Source organism: Geotrypetes seraphini, chromosome 4, assembly GCF_902459505.1.
Source record: "Geotrypetes seraphini chromosome 4, aGeoSer1.1, whole genome shotgun sequence".
NCBI classification, from domain to species: domain Eukaryota; kingdom Metazoa; phylum Chordata; class Amphibia; order Gymnophiona; family Dermophiidae; genus Geotrypetes; species Geotrypetes seraphini.
Window position 1 is genome coordinate 120800068 of NC_047087.1, and position 20286 is coordinate 120820353.

A 20286-nucleotide genomic window follows, 5' to 3' on the forward strand; every position below is an offset into this window, starting at 1 on the left:
TATAATTTCAAGAGGTAAATAGAAATTTTGTGACAGTCTCCTCCCACCCATGGAAAAAAAAATTTTTAATTTTCGTGACAAGACTGTAAGGATGCCTCCCCTTGATTTATGCAACCTTCAAGGAGGGAGGACAAATAGGAACAGCCAGATTGAGAGCTTCTCTGACAATGCTTAGATTTAGCTGCCTATATTAGGCATCTAGTGATGAATATCAACTCTAGCTTCAAACTGAAACTAAACACTGAAAAGACAAAAATCTTTTTGGCAAGCTCCAATGACAAAATAACCAGAACATCATTAAAAATAAACGACCACGAGTACCCTATCTCCAAAACCATAAAAATACTGGGTATCACACTAGATACACACTTAACCATGGCTGACCACACAAACTTACTGATGAAGAAATGCTTTTACATTCTGTGGAAACTAAGGACTATTAAAAAATACTTCAACACAACATCCTTTAGATTACTGGTGCAGTCAATGATCCTATCTACCCTGGACTACTGCAACATCGTCTACCTGGGTATCCCCCAAAAAACAGTACAAAAATTAAGAATAGTGCAAAATATTGCAGTTCGCTTAATCTTCGGACTGAGAAAAAGACCATATTAGCCCTACTACAAAAAATTGCACTGGTTGCCAATGGAGGCGCGAATACTATTCAAATTTGCATGTATCTGTTTCAAACAAGTCTGGGGACTAGCACCTTCCTACCTGCTACCACACTTCACGCTACACAACCCCACACGAACAACCAGAAACAGAAACATCTTTACATACCCAAAGATCATAGGCTGCAAATACAAATCCTTCCTGAACAGAATCTTCATGTTCCAAGCAAGCAGACAGCAATCCTGGCTGGGAAACTACCTAAAAAGAGCCAGTCAGACCTATGGTGCATACCGAAAATCAATTAAAACCATTCTATTTGACAAATTCATCGCCTAAACAAATGACCTTCTCTCATGATATTTCCCTTCACAAACCTGATGTAATTTCTCATGTAACTCCAATGCCTCATGTAACATTAATCATATAACCCCAATTTTTATGTAACATTTCTCCTCTTGCATTCTGTATTTCTCCTCTTGCATTCATAATTTTTTAAGGTACATCAGAAGCAGAAAACCTGTGAGGGAATCTGTGGGACCGTTGGATGATCAAGGAGCAAAAGGAGTGCTCAGGGAGGATAAGGCCATAATGGAAAGACTGAATGAATTCTTTTCTTCAGTCTTTACGGAAGAAGATGTAAAAGATCTACCTGAACCGGAAATGGATTTTCAAGGATGATGATGCGGAGGAACTGAAAGAAATCTCAGTGAATCTGGAAGATGTACTAAGCCAAATCAACAAGTTAAAAAGCGATAAATCGTCTGGACCAGATGGTATACATCCCAGGGTACTAAAAAACATGAAATTGCTGACCTGCTTTAAGTGATCAGTAACCTGTCACTAAAATCATCTGTAGTATCTGAAGATTGGAGGGTGGCCAATGTTACACCAATTTTTAAAAAGGGCTCCGAAGAGATCCAGGAAATTACAGACCAGTAAACCTCACTTCAGTGCCGGGCAAAATGGTAGAAACAATTATAAAAAATAAAATTGTGGAACATGTAAACAAATATGATTTAATGAGACGGAGTCAGCATGGGTTCAGCCGAGGGAGATCTTGCCTCACCAATCTGCTTGACTTTTTTGAAGGCGTGAATAAACATGTGGATGAAGGTGAGCCAGTTGATATAGTGTAATTCAGCCTTCTTTCAGCTTTCTTTGTAATTCAGCCTTCTTTCAATGTGAACCGCCTAGAAGTCTTTCGACTATGGCGGTATAGAAAAATAAAGTTATTATTATTATTATTTCATCTGAGCCTAGCCATTCTCACTTTAACAGTGCCTACAATTAGGCACTCAGCCATACTATAAATATTTCCAATTGAACAGATTTAGACAACTCCTCCTATATTTTTGAATATCAACCTATTTGTGTGTCTGCCATATATGAAATATAATTGCTTGTAAGAAGGTTAGAGAAAACATTTACATAGCTTCTCTGGCATTTCTGGAGGGAGTGAGAATAATGAGCACTCCATTATGATCAATCAACTAACAAGTAATCTAACTCTCATACATAGAGGGTCATAGAAAGAGTGCTGTTATCCCTCCCTCGATATCTCTATTGTGTGTCACTTATGTCCAGTAGTGACAGTCAGCATGGAACTGGTTAAGTCAGTTGAACTCGTTAAGTCATGGAACTGGTTAAGTCAGTTGAAATTCAAATGTATTTCTCTATTCAAGAAAGCGTGGAATAGGGATGTGGGATCTCTTAGAGAGGAAGAGATAATGGTTACTACAGATGGGCAGACTGGATGGGCCATTTGGCCTTTATCTGCCATCATGTTTCTATATTTCCATGTTTCCATCCTCCTGCATTGGCTTCTCGTAAGTGTGGAAACCTATGCATAATACTGTGGTCTGGAAGAGCACAATAATACACAGGGCTCTGTGCTGACTACTGCTACTGTTTTAGTTATTTATTTGCTCAATTATTTAGCCCGTCTTGCCGTACTGCTGCAGTACTGCTTTCATGCTTTTAATAAATGGGGAAATATGGAAGAGGGTAAAGGATAGGAGGAGTGGAGATCTGCTAGTTTGTTTTCATCATCATCTGGGGTAACATGAATTTTAAAGTGTAATATGAATAATCTATTTGGGGCACTAGGGGGCCAACTATTCAGTAAGGACCTAAGTATTAAAAAGGAAGTCATACTGAATAAAAGTTTGGGATGGGGAAGTACCCGTAAACTATATATTTCTCTATTTTTCCAGCATAGAACTATTGTCACAGTTCCAGCTGACCAACTTTCAACAGTATGCACTCAGTTGATCAGTGGTTCTTAAGCTTGTCCTGGGGGATCACCAGTCATATGGGGTTTCAAGAGATCTCTAATGAATATGCATGAGGCAGATTTGCATATAATAGAGGTGAAAGGCATGTAAATCTGCCTCATGCATTTTCATTAAGGCTATTCTTGATAACCTAACTGGCTGGGGGACCCCCAGGACAGGTTTAAGAACTGAAGTAGATCATTATTAATTCAAATAATCTTCCTCTCTTACCTAAAAGTGATATGATTCTATGCACTTGATACTGGAGAACAAATGTATGAGATACATTAGCGCCAATTCTGTAGGTGCCTGAGCACCCCCATTATTTTTACATGTAAGCCTGTAGATCTGAGGCAACAAAACTCCATATTGCAGAGCTACAGGAAAACACAGAGAGGAAGTGCTTCAGTATCTTAGTTACTGCTCCCGCTTACTCTGCAGCCTGTCCAGAAGAATATAGAGAAGGAAGAAGTTGCTGCAGCCTAGCATCTGCCAATGAGGAAGGCAAGTGCAGCAGACTGACATTGATAAAAGGAACAAGCAGTTTCAGATAACTTTATTGGTATGACAATTTGACCTATGTTGCCAAAGTAATACCTACTGTAAGCAGTTAAGGTAAAAAAAAAAAAAAAGATAGAGAGGTACTGGGGAAGGAATAAGAGGGCAAGGAAGGAGTGAAGGGAATAGAAAAGGATCACTGGTTAGGAGAGACAATGCTGCTCTGAAATACTAGAAGAAGCAGAAAGGAACTGTAAGCCGTCATCTACTATGTTACTATGTAAAGGGAAGAATGGGTGGGTGAGGATCAGAGGATTTCAGAAAGAGAACATGGGCTGAAGGGGGGGATTTGCTAGCAAAAGGAGACAAGATCTGGAAGAAAGGAAGAAGAGTAGTCAGAGGGACATATGGCTCCAGAAAAAGGAGGTTGCATTGAGACATCCGGGTTTTACTTCCATTGAAAGCAATGGAAGTAAAACCTAGATGTCCCAATCTGCTTAGGAAGTATGAGGATTGGGTGTGCCTAGCCTGCAGGGGAGGGGCACTGATCAAGATAGAGTGAGAGGGAACCCATTTGGAGAAGGAATTTGTAGGGGGCAAGGTAGGTCAAGTCATGAGGAAGTAGAGAACAGAGAAGTATAGAATGGGGGCTTGAAGTAATTACAGAGGGGTGATATTAAGCATCCTACCCCAAAACAAAAGTCAAACTGCATTGAAGTGAGGGGAAAACAGAATAAGATGAGAAGAGGAAGAAGGCATTAAGGTAGGGAGGGACTGAGAAAAAGTAGAGATGGTCTAAGAAAAAAGAAAGTGTATTGTATGCATAGGTTTGTTAGGGAAGAGGGATTATTGAGGACTGTCTGGGAAGGGAAGAATATGGGTTGTATAAATAGACCAGGGTGGACTGGAAAGCATAGCATGAGTGTGGTGGTTGTGGTGTAGATGGTCTGGAAGTAGGATGTGGTGATGAATTGGGAATGGTGATGAATTGGGATTGGAAAGGAAGAGAGACTGATGGGACTTGCAGTGCTACCCTTAGCATTTCTTTTACCCACAAGTCCTCCCTGTGTGACACCACCTGCTGTGCTTTTCATTTAAGGACAGCCTGGCCAGTTGTGTTCACAATGTACCATGCTTTAATTTCCTTTATATAGACTTGGTAATTTGTGGTGAGTTGAACACCCCAATCATTTTGAAAAAATGGCTCCTATAATGAGACAGGGTAGTGGACTTGAGTAGGAAAGAACCCATTAAAATTAGAGAGAGAAAAAAAATGTAACAATTTACCAAAGAAAGCCAAAAGTTGTCTGGTGTTGAATAAAAACCACACAGAATGGGGCTGGGCTCTTCTGGGATATAGATAGCCGGCAACTCCTCCTCCTCTTCAGGCTCCTCTTGTAAATCCTCTTCTGTCAGCTCCACTCCCATTTGTTTCTGCTGCTGAATCCAGGCTTCCTTTTCCTTCTGTTTTTGTTCCTTTACCTTCTCTCTGCGTACCCTCTCTTCTTCCCTCTTTCAGCAATTAATTGAACAGAAACAAATTATGTAAACAAAAAAAAAATAATAAGGTGTAAATTCTGTAATTGGGCTCCACAGGTAGGTGCTTAGAATCAGTGCACTGAGCACTAATTTTAGAATGTCATATAGGTGCCCAAATTCCATTATAGAATATGAGGATAAATTGACATCACTACACCTACATTTAGGCATGGCCACTTATGCCATGTCAACAGGCATACATGGAGCCCCACTTAAGATCTGCCCATGCTCCACCCATATGTTCACCTCTTGGATTTACATGCTAAGCAAATTATGCACATAAATTAAATATAAACTCTGAGAGCACACATAGCACTTACAGGTGTAAGTCCATACTTACCCAAGAGTCATTCCATATAAAGTTCACCAGGGGTTCACATTCAACCTCCTCCAAATTGAACAGAATTCTGTATTGATATTCCATAGGGTCTCAAACAAAATCATGCAAAATATTTTGGTTGGATCTCTATTGGTTTGAGAATTACAGGCAGATGAATGGAGGTCACCTTCAGAGTGGCAGGCTCTTCATAATACAAAATAGCCACTTTGTCCAGACGCTGCAATCCAACAAAACCTGTCAGGGGCCTGACATTTTTTTGGATTACTACAACCCTTGGTACTAAGCTCCTGTGCAAAGTTTGGAACCTAACATGAGCTTGCCTCTCTTTTTATGGGCCAGCAAACTATGTAAAATGTTACAATAAGAAATTTAAGCCTACTTTGACTCCTCATTGCTCCTAACCTATACTTTGATTCAGGCAATAACTGGATCAGTAATCATGGCCCGTGATGTATGTCTAGGATTTACACTAGGACACTTTGCAGCCAACTGGAAGCAAAGATGTGGAGGGGTATTTTCGATAGGATGTCTAATTCTGACTTTGGATGTTTACCGCATAACATCCAAAGTCTGGGACGAAGAAACACCCATTTGTAAAACCTTCAAGACCAAACCTTTTTTTTTTTTTTTTTTGAAAATCACCTATTTAGATGTCTTAGCTGACAGTATGTACACCCGTAGGACACCTAACTTTATTCATCACTTTCAACCACAAAAATTATCAAGTTGAAAATGTCCAAATCCAGACCACTTGGACTTGGGCGGGGTCAGCATTGCAATGGACTGATCACACAGACATTCCAACAGAGCAGTGGGCACCTTAGAGAGCACTGTTGTGAACTTCACATAAAGGGTGCCAGGTGTACATTTCACCAGAACCCCCTTATAATGTATGGTAAGCTCTCCAAAACTCCTCAAAACCTACTATGTTTCTCTGTCTATCACTCTAATAGCCATTATGGCTGCAGGTGGCACCTATATGGCAGTATAGTAGGATTTTGGTAGGTTTTGGTGGCCTCACACTTTACACCATAAATGTAGTGGTTAGATTGGCTTGTGGGCCTGAGTCCTCCTCTTTATGGCTCACTAGCCCGCCCAAGGCCACTTAAGATACCTGTGTGATGCTCTACTAGGCTTTCCCATTTCAGGTGCTGCTGTTCTAGAGACAAGATATGTACCATTTCATTCAGATTTTTGGGGGGTGGGAGGGGATCAGTGACCACTGGGACAGCATGGGGGTCATTAATTAATCCCTCCAGTGGTTAGTCAGTTTGGAAACCTCTACTTGGACACTTATAAAACAAGTCTAGCCTATTTGTTACATGCCCAATCTTCCAAACTCTCTAAAGCCTGTACGAGTATGTTGTTGAGACCTTTACATCTAGTTTGGTGCAAGCTCATGAAGCTGCTAAATTATAACTCTCGGGCCACTAATGTGCTACCACTACCTTTGCAGGGGAATTTGTAGTTTCCCCCAGGATTAACATTGAAGGTTTTTCGGGGCTAGGACGATCAGGGGCTTACTTCTTTACCTCGAGTTCTAGATGAGGGGGAGCACTTTTGTCCTACCCAGTGCTTCGGACACTATAGAGGAGACTCCAGATGCTTATTATGGCTACCTTTAGTTGGCCCATTATGTGGCAGCTTTGCGGACTAGTGGCCTCTCTGTTGGGGTCTTACAGAGGTTACGAGACATCTTGGCAAAAGAGGCTGGGGTCCCCCTGTCTGTTTTACAGTTGCACAAACTTACCTGGAGCTTAATGCCCGCTGTTTCTCTTGAATATCTGGTCCATAAATTGGGGAAGGAATTGGGTGTACCTATACAAGATCTTGATAAACATCAGGCCCTGGCCCATATGCCCACGGAATGTACATATAGGATGTTACACAGAGCATATTTTATACAGATACAATCCTGTCATTCAGGGTTGATTTCCACTTCTTCATGTAGTAAGTGTTTCCAAGCAGATAATACTTTAGTGGAATCTTTCTGAAGCTGCCCCACAATTCAATCTTTTTGGCAGCAAATACTCAGTGGTGGGTTATGGGGCATTCGGATAACTTTGTCCCAACTTATGGTCCTGTTTGAGAGGGCTGCTGCTAGTAGTATTTATGGGAAAGGACGTACTTTTCTCTTCCAGAAGGCTTGAAAGGTGGAACATAATTGTCCAACTTAGATGTCCATGGCTAGACTTGTTTTAAGTGCAAACTGTTTTACTGACAGCACTTTATTACACAAGTACTTAATATGGAATAATTTTATACAGCGAACAAAAGGGGAAGAAATCCAACACAATCTGCAGAGAGAAAAGCACAAGCCAAAACAAAGAGAACTGCAGACAGATATACAAAGATGCAGGCTAAATTTATTAAACCAAAATCATGAATGCGGTTAATGTTACCACCTTGTACCAAACCAAAGGACCCGACACGGTCCGTGTTTCGGTTAACACACCTTCATCAAGGGTCCTAATAAATCAAAACAACACAACTCAATTGTATATAATAAATTAATATTTAGAAGGTATATGTGAGAATGTGAGCTATCGCAAGTAAGTTGAACCAATCTAAGTGACATAGAGAAATAAAATATAGAATAAAATGTGTGGTGTCATGCAGAAAATACTGTGGTAACCATCAACGTGATAGAAGACTGTGATCAAGGTGCTGAAAGAAAAACATGCCAAAGTACAAATATATGCAAATCAGAATGAGAAAAATAAATAGAAAATATATATATATATATAATATCAACCTACCCAGGTGGATATGGTTTCAAATAAAACTGCAAAACAAGAACTGTAAGAATGAAACTAAATAAGAACACTCGGAAAAACAAACAGAAATGAAGACATATTTGTCAATCTTAAAACATAAAACATCCAAATGGTTCTAGAGCAGTGGTTCCCAACCCTGTCCTGGAGATCCACCAGGCCAATCGGGTTTTCAGGCTAGCCCTAATGAATATGCATGAGAGAAATTTGCATATAATGGAAGTGATAGGCATGCAAATCTGCTCCATGCATATTCTTTAGGGCTAGCCTGAAAACCCAATTGGCCTGGTGGTCCTCCAGGACAGGGTTGGGAACCACTGTTTTAGAGTGTAAGGACAACATTAAGGTATAATTTCCAAAATAAGTATATATCTATGTATATAGAGAGAGAATACTAAATATAAATGTCACTTGTTTGTTCAATGTAATTGTATTCTTTTAGGTCTTTTTTATCTCTTTTGTAGCTTCTTCACCTGCAGAACATCTTATATTCAAATATATTCAATCTCTTAAGTAGTGTTCATTTTTTAATTGTATGGACCTTCGGACTGCATACCGGGCATTTTGCTGCCAGTTGCTAAATTCTTCATGAGTCCAATCTTTATTATAGTATTGTTAATGAAATGTAGAACTTCTAAAGTGTAGTCTTTATATATTTTTTTCAATATTATCTTTTAAATTTATAAATTTTTCTCTCTAATGTTAACACTGAAAGAACATCACTTAGCTTAGTGGTGATGAGTTCTTCTTTCACCCCTCCCGACATGCATGTTTCAACAAAGAAACTTTTCTTCAGGGTCGAGGTAAACGTTTGTGGAAGGAGGGAGATAGGGCAGTAGATGGAGGGAGATGTAGGGTCTAGTGAGGGCTTTTAAGGAGGGGTGTAACTACAGCATGTTTAAAGACATCAGGAACTGTAGCAGTGGAGAGCGAAAGATTGAGGATGTGACAGATGGGAGGGATTATACTGGGAGCGATGGATGCAAGTAGGCAGGTAGGAATAGGATCAGAGGAGCAGGTGATGGATTTGGAGGAGGAGAGAAGGTGAGCAGATTCCTCTTCTGTAACTTCAGAAAAGTAAGAAAGGATTGCTGAAGGGAGGTTGACAGAGTGGACAGTCGGAAGGGGTTGATTGAGGCACATAAGAAATCTGTTTGCACGGAAGTGGAGTTTTTTCTGACTTATGATAAGTGAACTTACTAGCTTTCAGCAGTAGCTGTTATGTTAAGTTCCACAATATTATGTGAGGTCTTTTTTCTCCACTTGATTTGCCTCATTCTCAATAGAAGGGGATAGAGTCATAGTGTGTTTAGTGGTTATTTCTATCCTACCTGGTGTATATTCTTATTGATATAAATACGAGTAGTTGAAATCACCCATAACTATTGTGTTACCCAGTTTGTTGGCCTCCCTAATTTCTAATAACATTTTAGCATCTGTCTGTTCTTCCTGGTCAGGCAGATGATAGTACACTCCTACCATTATCCTTTTCCCCCTTACACATGAAATTTCTACCCAAAGGTATTCCAAGATTCATTTCTGCTCCTGTAAAATTTTCAGTCCATTCGATTAAAGGCCCTCCTTAACATATAATGCTGTGCCTCCACTGATTCGAGCCACCCTATCACTGCAATATAGTTTGTACCCTGGTATGTCAGTGTCCCTTTGGTTATCTTCCTTCCACCAGGTCTCAGACATGCCTATTATATCTATCCTTTCATTTAGTGCAATATATTTTAACTCTCCCATCTTGTTTCTTAGGCTTCTGGCATTTGCGTACATTCTGGTTCATCTCCCACTATAATGGTTTAGTTGCATTGTAAAATGTCACATCTCTAGCTCATTTGTGTGTTACACAGTAGGGCGTTGTATAGCTTAGTGCATTGTTTCTCAACCTGCGGGGTACACAGGCTGACCTCTGATTCCTCCCTGCCACTGCCCGCTGCTGCCTGCCCGCCGCTGCCTGCCAGCTCCATTTAATTATCAACCACCGCTTCTGCAAGTCCAGCAGAGAAGAGCCAGGCACGTGTACCGATTGCACAATTCTGGTTCCGGGCTTGGCTGGCCTGGACCTTCTCTCCGACAGCAGAAATGACATTGGGGGGAAGGCTTGTGGGCCGGCAGCATGCAATCACTGCACACGCTGGCCCTTCCCAGAGTTGCGGCAGCAGTGGAGGATAATTAAATGGAGCTGGTGGGTGCTGGACTGGGGGGGAGGAGGATCAGCGGCGAGTTAGCTTGGGGGAAGGCAGGCTTCGGCAAGGGTCGACTTCGGGGGAGGAAGGGGTGGGAGGCTGGAAGGCAAGTGAGAGGAGGGGGCACAAACTCAGGACACAGAAGGAAGGGAGGGGGCATTAATAGGGAAAACAGTAAATGCGGCCATTTTACACAAGGGAGGGAGGAAGGGGCACTAGCTTGGGACATAGGAAGGAGGGAGGGAATAGAAAGGGATAATTGTTGGGCCTGAGTGTGTGAGTGAGAGGGAAAAGAGATGGTGCACATGGGGAAAGGAAGAGGAAAATTGGGCAGAGAGAGAGAGGAGCGAGGTAGAGATGCAAGGGGAATAGGATGAGAGGGAGAAATGTTGGATATGGTGGTGGAGAGGGAACAGAGGGATAGACTGAAGGGGATGTAAGGGGGAGGAATGTTGGGCACAGTGATGGAGGGAGAGATGTAGCATGGTGTTGGAGAGGGGTGATAGAAGAAGAAATGGGCATGGGGCTGGTGGGCAGTGGTGAAAAATGCTGTACATGATCTGGGGGATGAGAGAGGAAGAAAAGTTGGACTCCTGGAGGGACAGAGAGAGCAATGTTGAATGGGGAAAGGAAAGAAAGAAAGAAAGGAAAGGGAAGGGAGGAAGGAAGGAACTACTGGATGCACAGAATGAAGTGCTACCAGAGACTCATGAAATCACCAGACAACAAAGGGAGGAAAAATGATTTTATTTTCAATTTAGTGATCAAATTGTGTCAGTTATGAGAATTTATATCTGCTGTCTATATTTTGCACCATATTTGTCTATTTTTCTATAGTTGTTACTGAGGTGACATTGCATATTTTAAAGTCATCTGCCTTGACATCTTTGAAACCCCTCAAATATAAATGATAATTAACATTTTCTGTGCGTGCACTGCGCTTTGTGTTTTTTAAAATTTGTGGTTACCATTATGTATTAATAAGATTATATTGTGTGTATATGAAAAATGGATGGAAGAAATTGCATTGCAATTAGTATTATTATTAAGGGGGTGGAGTCAAGGGCGGAGTTTGGGAGGGGCTGGGGCAGAGTTTGGGCAAGTGTATATTTGGGCAAGGGTACTCGGTTGGTATTTGTTAGGCTTAGGGAGTATTGGGCTTGAAAAGGTTGAGAAATACTGATCTAGTGTATCTGAGCATACAAATGATGCATGTCTTTAGGACCTTAATTTCTGACCAAAGCAAGACTAGATCCAAGATGAAACAGGGCAACTTTTGCAGCAAAAAAGAAGCTATTTCAAATGACATATAAAAGGAAAAAAAAAAAAAAAAATCAAACCTACACCATAGAGCAAGGGTACCCACACTTTTTGGGCTTGCGAGCTACCTTTAAAATGACTAAGTCAAAATGATCTACCAACAATAAAATTTATAAAAACACAAAGCACACTGTACGCAGAGAAAATGTTAATTATCATTTATATTCCGGGGTTTTTTCAAAGAGGTCAAGGCAGATGCAATGCAATGTCACCTCAGTAACAACTATACAAAAATAGACAAATATACCCCCTCCCTTTTTACTAAACCGTGATAGTGTTTTTTAGCGCAGGGAGCTGCGCTGAATGCTCGGTGCTGCTCTCGACGCTCATAGACTCCCTGTGCTAAAAACCACTTTTGCAGTGTAGTAAAAGGGAGCCATAGTGCAAAATATAGACAGCAGATATAAATTCTCAAAACGGACACATTTTGATCACTAAATTGAAAATAAAATCATTTTTCCTACCTTTGTTGTCTGGTGATTTCATGAGTCTCTGGTTGAACTTTCTTCTTCTGACTGTGCATCTAATATTTCTTCCCTTCTTCCAGCCTCCTATATGCTTCCTCTCCTCCAGACCTCATTCCCTCCTCCAACTTTTTCTTCCTTTCTCACTGCCCCCTCCCCTTTCTTTCTTTCTTTCTGTCTGTCTTTCTTTCTCCATGCCCCCTTTCTTTCTTTCTGTTTCCCTGCTTGCCCCCTTTCTTTGTCTTTCTTTCTCCCTGCCCTCCCCGAAATCACCGCTGCCATTGAGGAACAGGCCCCCAAGTCACCACCGCCGAGTTCTGAACTCTCCCTGCTTCCCGACGCCATAAACAGGACAAAGAAGCACCAGGCCCACCAGCCTTCCCCCCAACATCAATTCTGATATCGGAAAAGAAGTTCCGGGCCAGCCAGGCAGCAATTGGCTGGCCCAGAACTTCTTCTCGGATGTCAGAATTGACGTCGGGAGGGGGGGGGGGAAAGACTAGTGGGCCTAGCACTTCTGCGTCCTGTTTATGGTATTGGGAAGCAGATAGAACACAGAGGCAACACGATCGACCTTTTGAGCACCCCTGCCATAGAGATATTTGCAAAAAATGGCAAAAATTTGCATAAAAAAGTGACATCACGCCTTTATGTCATTATATCTTGCTTCCAGTTGGCTGCAAAGCCTCCTAGTACAATTCCTAAATGTACGTTATGAGCATGACTACTGGTCCAATTATGGCCTGAAACAAAATAGAGGTTAGGAGCAATGAGGAATCAAAGTAGGCCTTACATTTCTTATTGTAACATTTTTCACATGGGGTCCTTTTATTAAGGCGCAGTAGCCGTTTTAGTGTGCACTATATATTAGTGCGTGCTAAACGCTAACGCGTCAATAGAATATAATGGACGCATTAGCGTTTAGTGCGTGCTATAATGGCTAGCGCGCCTTCGTAAAAGGACCCCATAGTTTGCTGGCCCTTAAAAAGGGAGGCAAGCAAGCTTTGCCAGCTCATAAAAGGGAGGCAAGCAAGCTCATGTTAGGTTCCAAACTTTCCAGGGGTTGTATTAATCTCAAAAATTTCAGTCCCTTGACAGGTTTTGTTTGGCTTTAGCACCTGGACAAAGTGACAGGTTTTGTTATGTAGAGCATGTCACTCTGAAGGTGACTTTCATTCAACTGTCTGTAAGTCTTGAACCAATAGAGATCTAGCCAAAACATTTTGCACAGTTTTAAATATCAACATAAAATTTTGTTCAACTTGGAGAAGATCCAGAGAGGATGATTTTCAAAATTAGTCAATTTGACATTGAATGACCTCCCCCCCAAGCAAGCGCTAATATTCTATAATTTTAGCCTACAAATAGTGATTACATTTAAGTGCTACAGTTATAGAATGAGGGGGTAAGAATATGAATTCTATTACAAGAGCTATTACTCTGCAGGCATCATGAATTGCCAGCCTAGGGTGATATTACATTGTTATTAGTATAATATTTACACATATATAGTATAACCATACTCAAGCAAAATAGTCTACAGTGTTCTTTTTCAAAATCAGACCAGTGAAATCCAAATTTGATGAGAAGGAAAGAACCATCTTATACATGGCCATATGGTATACAGAAGAGGAGGACTTTGAAATTTGCTCCTATAGATATACAATTCTCGGTCACAATCATGAGACTGTAGTTTGAATCCAAACATAAATAACCAAACAGTAAACCATCAGAACGTGATCTTTTGAATGTACAAGGGTCTGCTGAAAAGTTCTTTGCTGAACCAAGAAGAGAATGATGTGGAGCCATGAAACTTACAAGTTATTCCACACTGTTCTTGACACTTTTTGTTTCAATAATATGAAACAAAAAGTATCAAGAAAAGTGTGGAATAACTTGTAAGTTTCATGGCTCCACATCATTCTCTTCTTGGTTCAGCAAAGAACTTTTCAGCAGCCCCTCATATAGCTTTCCTATAGTGTACATTTTATTAAATGCAAACTAACTTTCAACAACGACCAATAGAACTGAAATAGAAGGTAGTATTTTGCCAATACACTAGAACATCTACAAATTTAAAACCTACTCTTAAAACTGTAGATTAACTTTTTAATATGTTCTCTATTTATCTTCATCATTTAATTATGCAAATTTGATATGAGTTGATTTATTTAATTTTATATTCCATCTTTACCAATGTAATTTATATCTAAGTGGATTTAAATAAAAAAAGGAAAATATGTAAAATAACAATTTACTCCTCTAAGCAGAGTTCACGGGTAGACAAAGGCTGAAGCAGCCTGTTAAGAGTGCTGCCTTAGGGAGGTAAGTAGAGCTCGAGGCCAGGTTTCGATGGGAGGGAGGGAAGGATGGAGATTCAGCTGCATGGCGGATTTGGGGGGGAGGGGAGTGCTCGCTCAAGGGTCCTGCTGCACAAGGGATGGGAGAAAAGATGCTGCATATGTGGGGGAAAGAAAGGAAAGAGGAAGAATTGGGGTAAAGGAGAGGAAGGGAGACATGATCATATACATACCCCAAAAATAAGACCTAGTGCCTTTTTGGGGCCTAAAATTAATATAAGACACTGTCTTATTTTTGGGGAAACATGGTAGCAATAAGACATCTTCATGTCCCCATTTCTGCCTGGGTACCCAACAATACTCCCTCTAAGAATTGGCCAGGCGCAAACAAATTTTTTCTCATGTGAGCAACAAATTCTAAAAAAATGTTTGTCATGTGAGCAACAAGTTCTAAAAACCAACAAATTACAGATTTGTGAGTATTTTTGTGAGTGACCATGTAAAATCTGAGTAACACTCATAAAATGAGCAATTGCTTACATTCTTAGCTTAAAGGGAACATAGGTACCCAATGATTTTACATATATTTGCTTTACTTTTTATTGATAATAAAAGGAGTTGAATTAGTACATAAGTGAAAACCTTTTTGAAAGAATGCTTGAATGTCTTAATGTACAGTGCTGCGTACGTCTAGCAACGCAATAGAAATAATAAATTGGAGTAGGAGTAGTAATGCTAGTTTTACAGATTGACCAATTGTGAATAGTTTAAAAGAGGATATTCAATCCAAGTTGGTTATCCTGATCAAAGGCGTTGGAACAGGGGGACCACAGGGGCCATGGCCTCCCCCAAAATTGCCACTTATTTTTATCCCTGGTGTTCCAGAGGTGCAGTGGGCAGGAGCGAGCTTTCCTTGCTCCTGCCCTGCTGCTAACCTGGTTGGTCGCGGCTGGTTTCTTCTGCCACTGAGCTGCATTGAGCAAGGGTGCCAGTCAAAGAAGCTGCTGAATGCCAAGAAGCAGTGCCAAAGAGCGCCCCTGCTCATTGCAGTGCAACAGCAGAAGAAACCAGCTGCGACCGACCAGGTTAGCAGCGGGGCAGGAGCAAGGAAAGCTCGCTCCTGCCCACTGCACCTCTGGACCACCAGGCTAGAGGAGATAGGAGGATGGGCAGGGTGCAGAGCGAGCGAGGGAGGGAAGGGGGCTGGGTGCAGAGTCTGACAGGAGGGTGCAGAGCTTGACAGAGGGTGGGGTGGCTGGGTGAAGAGTCTGACAGGGGAGGGGGAGGGGCTGGATGCAGAGTCTGGGGGGTGACTGGGTACAAAGTCTGGCAGAGGAGAGGGAGGGGGCTAGATGCAGAGCCTGACAGGGGAGGGAGGGAAAGAAGGGGGCTGGGTGCAGAGCCTGACAGGTGAGGGAGGGAAGAGGGCTAGGTGCAGAGTCAGGGGGGAGGAGGGAGAGGGGGCTGGGTGCAGAGTTGGGGGGGTAGAGGGAGAGAGGGCTGGGTGCAGAGCCTGGCAGGGAGAGGCTGGGTGCAGGGAGTAGGGAGTTGGGAAGGCAGGGAGCCAGATGCTCAGGGGGTTGGGAAGACAGATACTGCACGTCCTGGAAGAGGGTTGGGAAGGACAAATGCACGGGTTGGGGGGGTTAGGAAAGGAGGAAAATAGAGATACTGTGCAGGTGGGGTAGTGGGAAGGGAGAGAAAGAAATGCTGCCGGCCCAATTAGACACTTTTTATGCTTGGCTAGATTCGTGTGGCGTCAATTTACAATTTACTATGCATACAGATTCAAGTCAAGTTCCATATATGCATAACACTCACTCAGGACATTTCTATACCAGCATTTACCGGAAACCAACAGACAGAAATAATCTCTTGCAATATTCCTACAGGGCAGTTTCTATGCTCAGGGCCGCCATCAGGGCAGTACTACCAGTCCTGCATTCAGGGACCCGGAGCTAACAGGGGGCCCGGGCTCCCCCAGGGTCCTAGCCTTGCAGTGTTCCCTTTAAGGTGAACGCATGAGCGATTGCTCACTATTTTCAGAGGCGTCACTCATACGCTTTCCTCTGCCGCTCACTCGAGGGCGGGAGGAGGTGAGAGGAAGCGGTGGCGGCCTGTATTTTAAAGTTAAAAGATGCAGCGGCGGCTCCTCTCAAGATCCCCAACTGCATCGGACTTCCGACGCAGGTGGGGATTCGTGAGAGGAGCCGCTGCCATGTCTTCAGTGTCCTACCAAGGGGGGGAGGGGGTGGTCCGCCCCGGCTGTGCACCCGCACTAAGACTGCAGTCGGAGACGAAGTTCAGGCCAGCCAATCGCTGCCTGGCTGGGCGGAACTTCCTCTCCGACGGCAGAATTGACGTCGGGGTAATGCTGGTTGGCCCGGTGGGAAGCAGAGAAAACTTGGGGCAGCCACGGCTGTGGCTTTGGGGCCTGTTTCCCCCGATGGTTGCGGCGGTGGCTTTGGGGCCTGTTTCCCCCGATGGTTGCGGCGGTGGCTTTGGGGCCTGTTTCCCCCGATGGTTGCGGCGGTGGCTTTGGGGCCTGTTTCCCCCGATGGTTGCGGTGGTGGCTTTAGGGCCTGTTTCCCCCGATGGTTGCGGCAGTGGCTTTGGGGCCTGTTTCCCCCGATGGTTGCGGCGGTGGCTTTGGGGCCTGTTTCCCCCGATGGTAGCAGCAGTGGCTTTGTGGAGGGTAGGGAGAAAGAAAGGGGGCAGGCAGGGAGACAGAAGGGAAACAGAAAAAAAGAAAGGGGGCATCAAGAGGAAAAAAAAAAAGAAAGAAAGGGCAAGGAGAGAGGAAGAAAAAGTTAGGGGAGGGAATGAGGTCTGGAGAAAAGGAAGCATACAGGCTGAAAGAAGGGAAGAAAGATTGGATGCACAGTCAGAAGAAAGTGCAACCAGAGACTCATGAAATCACTAGACAAGGTAGGAAAAATGATTTTATTTTAAATTTAGTGATCAAAATATGTCTGAATTTATATATGCTGTCTATATTTTGCACTATGGCCCCCTTTTACTAAATCGCAATAGTGTTTTTTAGCGCAGGGAGCCTATGAGCGTCGGGAGCAGCGCTGGGCATTTAGCGCAGTTCCCTGCCCTAAAAACTGCTATTGTGGTTTAATAAAAAGGATGGGGGGTATATTTGTCTATTTTTGTTTGGTTGTTACTGAGGTGACAATGCATAGAGTCATCTGCCTTGACCTCTTTGAAAAAAAACCAAAATAGGAATGATAATTATCATTTTCTCAGCGTATAGTGTGCTTTGTGTTTTTTTAATTTTATTGTTGGTAGATCATTTTGACTTGGTCATTTTAAAGTAGCTCGCAAGCCCAAAAAGTTTAGGCACCTCTGAGTTAGAGCGTTGAAACTGTGTATTTCTATTTTATCCCCCCTTTTAAAAAACTGTGTAGCGATTTTTAGCGCCAGCTGTGGTGGTAGCAGCTCTGATGCTCAGAATTCTATGAGCGTCAGGGCTGTTACCACTGTGGCTAAGATCCACCCTACAGTTTTGTAAAAGGGTGAGGGGTTAGTTTGTGATGACATATTCCATACTAGGTGAAGGTGTTTTCTGTGTTCTGTGTGTTCGAAAGACATGGTTTTCTGTTAGGATTGACGGTGTAGGATTGATCTGTGCTGGTCTGGCTTGTTTAGTTTTACAATGGGTATATTGATGTACTGCTCACTGCAATATGTAAGATGCTGCCTTTTCTTAGGTACTCATGTGTGACGTGTGGTTTGTTACTAAAAATCATGTATTTCTTACAGATGGGGGGGTGCCAAAAAATGATGGGCCCCGGGTATTACATATGCTAGGTACGCCACTGTATGTAAAGATACCAGAAAGCTGGCGTAGCAAAAACTTTAAGTAAATTGTTATTCTTCTAAGTTTTGAGTATTAACCCTCCCACAATCTCATGGGCACTAGTTTCAAGTTTATTGAGATTTTGATTTAAACGCAATATCAAATATTTTCAATGCGTATAATAAAAATAAATTTGGGGAAATAAATAAAACCATTTGAACAATAAACATACAAACATATCTATAGATGATTAAAATTACATAAGGAGTACAAGGATAAACTACATTTGTTTAAAAATGCGTCCTCCGCGCCTGCTCATAAATTTGTGGAGTATGTAACTTGTCGCTCATGCATATTTTTTTTTGCACACACCTCATCAATCCTTAGAGGAAACATTGGTCCTAGGCCACCATAGCACAAATTCCTGTATTATGCTTCTGCTGTGCACAACAATAAACAATAAACACTGCTGTCATACTTTTTTTTGTCCCCTGCCGATTTCCTGATAGTACCCCCCCCCGGACAAAACTGGAGGGGAAGGGGTGTGTGGGGAGGCCCAATAGGATTGCTCAGTAAGGGGCCCAGAAATTTCTGATGGCGGCCCTGTCTACGCTTATGGAGGTTATGCTCCACCACTCAGGAGTATATTAATGCAGCCAGCGATATGAAAGCTCGGTTTTTAGAAAAGGGATATCCAATAACAGTTATTCAGAAAGCCTACAAGCGAGCTCTTTATGCTAATAGATCCCTGCTGTTACACCCTTCAGGCACTCGAGATTCTCCTTCTTTGGTATGTGTTCTCCCTTATTCTATCCACGCATTTCATATAAAACGAATTATCAAGCAGCATTGGGATGTGATACAGTACCATCCAGAGTTCCAAGAATTCCCCAGATTTGCATTCACAAAACAGCGGAACCTTAAACAATGTTTAGTACGTTCCCAGTTCATCAGACATTCACAAAGAAACACACCGTGAGCCCATGGCCCGTGTGGACACTGTAGGATGTGCAAGCATTATGTGAGCCTGACAGATATGACATTTAGGGCTCAGTTTAAATTTTGCTGTGTAGCTACTGATTGCAGTACCGAGCAGGTCGTGTATATCATCCAATGCCCATGTCATCTCCACTATGTAGGCTGCACCAGCTGCAGCATTAGGGTCAGAATAGGGGAAAACTTAAGTAGGATCAGATCCAAAGTAAAAGAAGCCCCCCTGGTGTCCCATTGGTTAGAATTACAACATGAGCTGTCAGATCTGAAATTTTCAGTCTTAGACACTTGTCAGGATTACTAGAGGTGGAGCTATTGCTCGGGTCCTATGAAGGAAGGAACAGAAATGGATTTATTCCCTTCATACATTACATCCCCACAGCCTTAACAACGAGATAGAGTGGCTGGCGTTTCTTTGATTCAGTTATTTAGCCATTTTGAGTACCTATATTTCTATTTAAGGTTACAGGTGTCCTGTGCAACTATGCTCTCTGAATCTTTATATGCTCTCTGAATCTTCCATCTCTTTTGTCTGGGTCTGGTTATAACAGCGATTTTTTCAGTTCCTGTATGTATGTTCTCTGAATCCTTGCCATCCTAGAATCTGCACTCCACTTTTTTTGTCTGGGTCTTGTTACAACAGTGATTTTTCAGCTCTTGACGTCCTGACGCTTCCGACGTCTTTTGACGTTCCTTTGGAAAGATTTTGTATAAAAGCACGCCAGTGATTCATTTCAGCCTGGTGGTCCGAATCGCAAGAAGTTATCTTTATTGACTCCCCAGCTATGGTATGTAAAATTTTGAAGTCCTTTGAACTTTGTGACTAGTGTGCAGTCAGCCTGTAGCTTTGGCATTAAGCAGTTTTTAAGTCATATGTGTCTGTGTGGGTATGTTAAGGGTATCTACTCACACTTGACACAATTTTATCTGTGTTTTTAAACAGATGCGTTTGTTTGCGAGTCACGCAATTATGCTATTTCAGCACTAGTATTAACTTGGATTCAATTTGAACCAGCCTACATCGGGTCCCCTGAAAAGCAGGGAACGAAACGGGGCCACGTTGGGACCCCCTCATTCCTGTTTAACAGCTAAGTGAACTTTTTCATCAAGTATGCAGTGACGTTTGCATGATACTAACAACAAGAACAAACCAGTTATTTTGAACTT

The 20286-nt window shown here is 42.3% G+C and overlaps 1 protein-coding gene across 2 annotated transcripts in view; it reads right to left on the minus strand.

Moving 5' to 3' along the window:
- Positions 1–20286, minus strand: part of CFAP44 (cilia and flagella associated protein 44) — a 553092-nt gene that overhangs the window by 294246 nt on the left and 238560 nt on the right. The window contains exon 16 of one of the 2 annotated variants that reach the window (XM_033943381.1): positions 4677–4901. The exons of the other annotated variant lie outside the window; for it this stretch is intronic. Within the exon in view, the coding sequence (XP_033799272.1) occupies positions 4677–4901 (225 nt within the window). The remainder of the gene's footprint in view (positions 1–4676; positions 4902–20286) is intronic. 2 annotated transcript variants of the gene reach the window in all.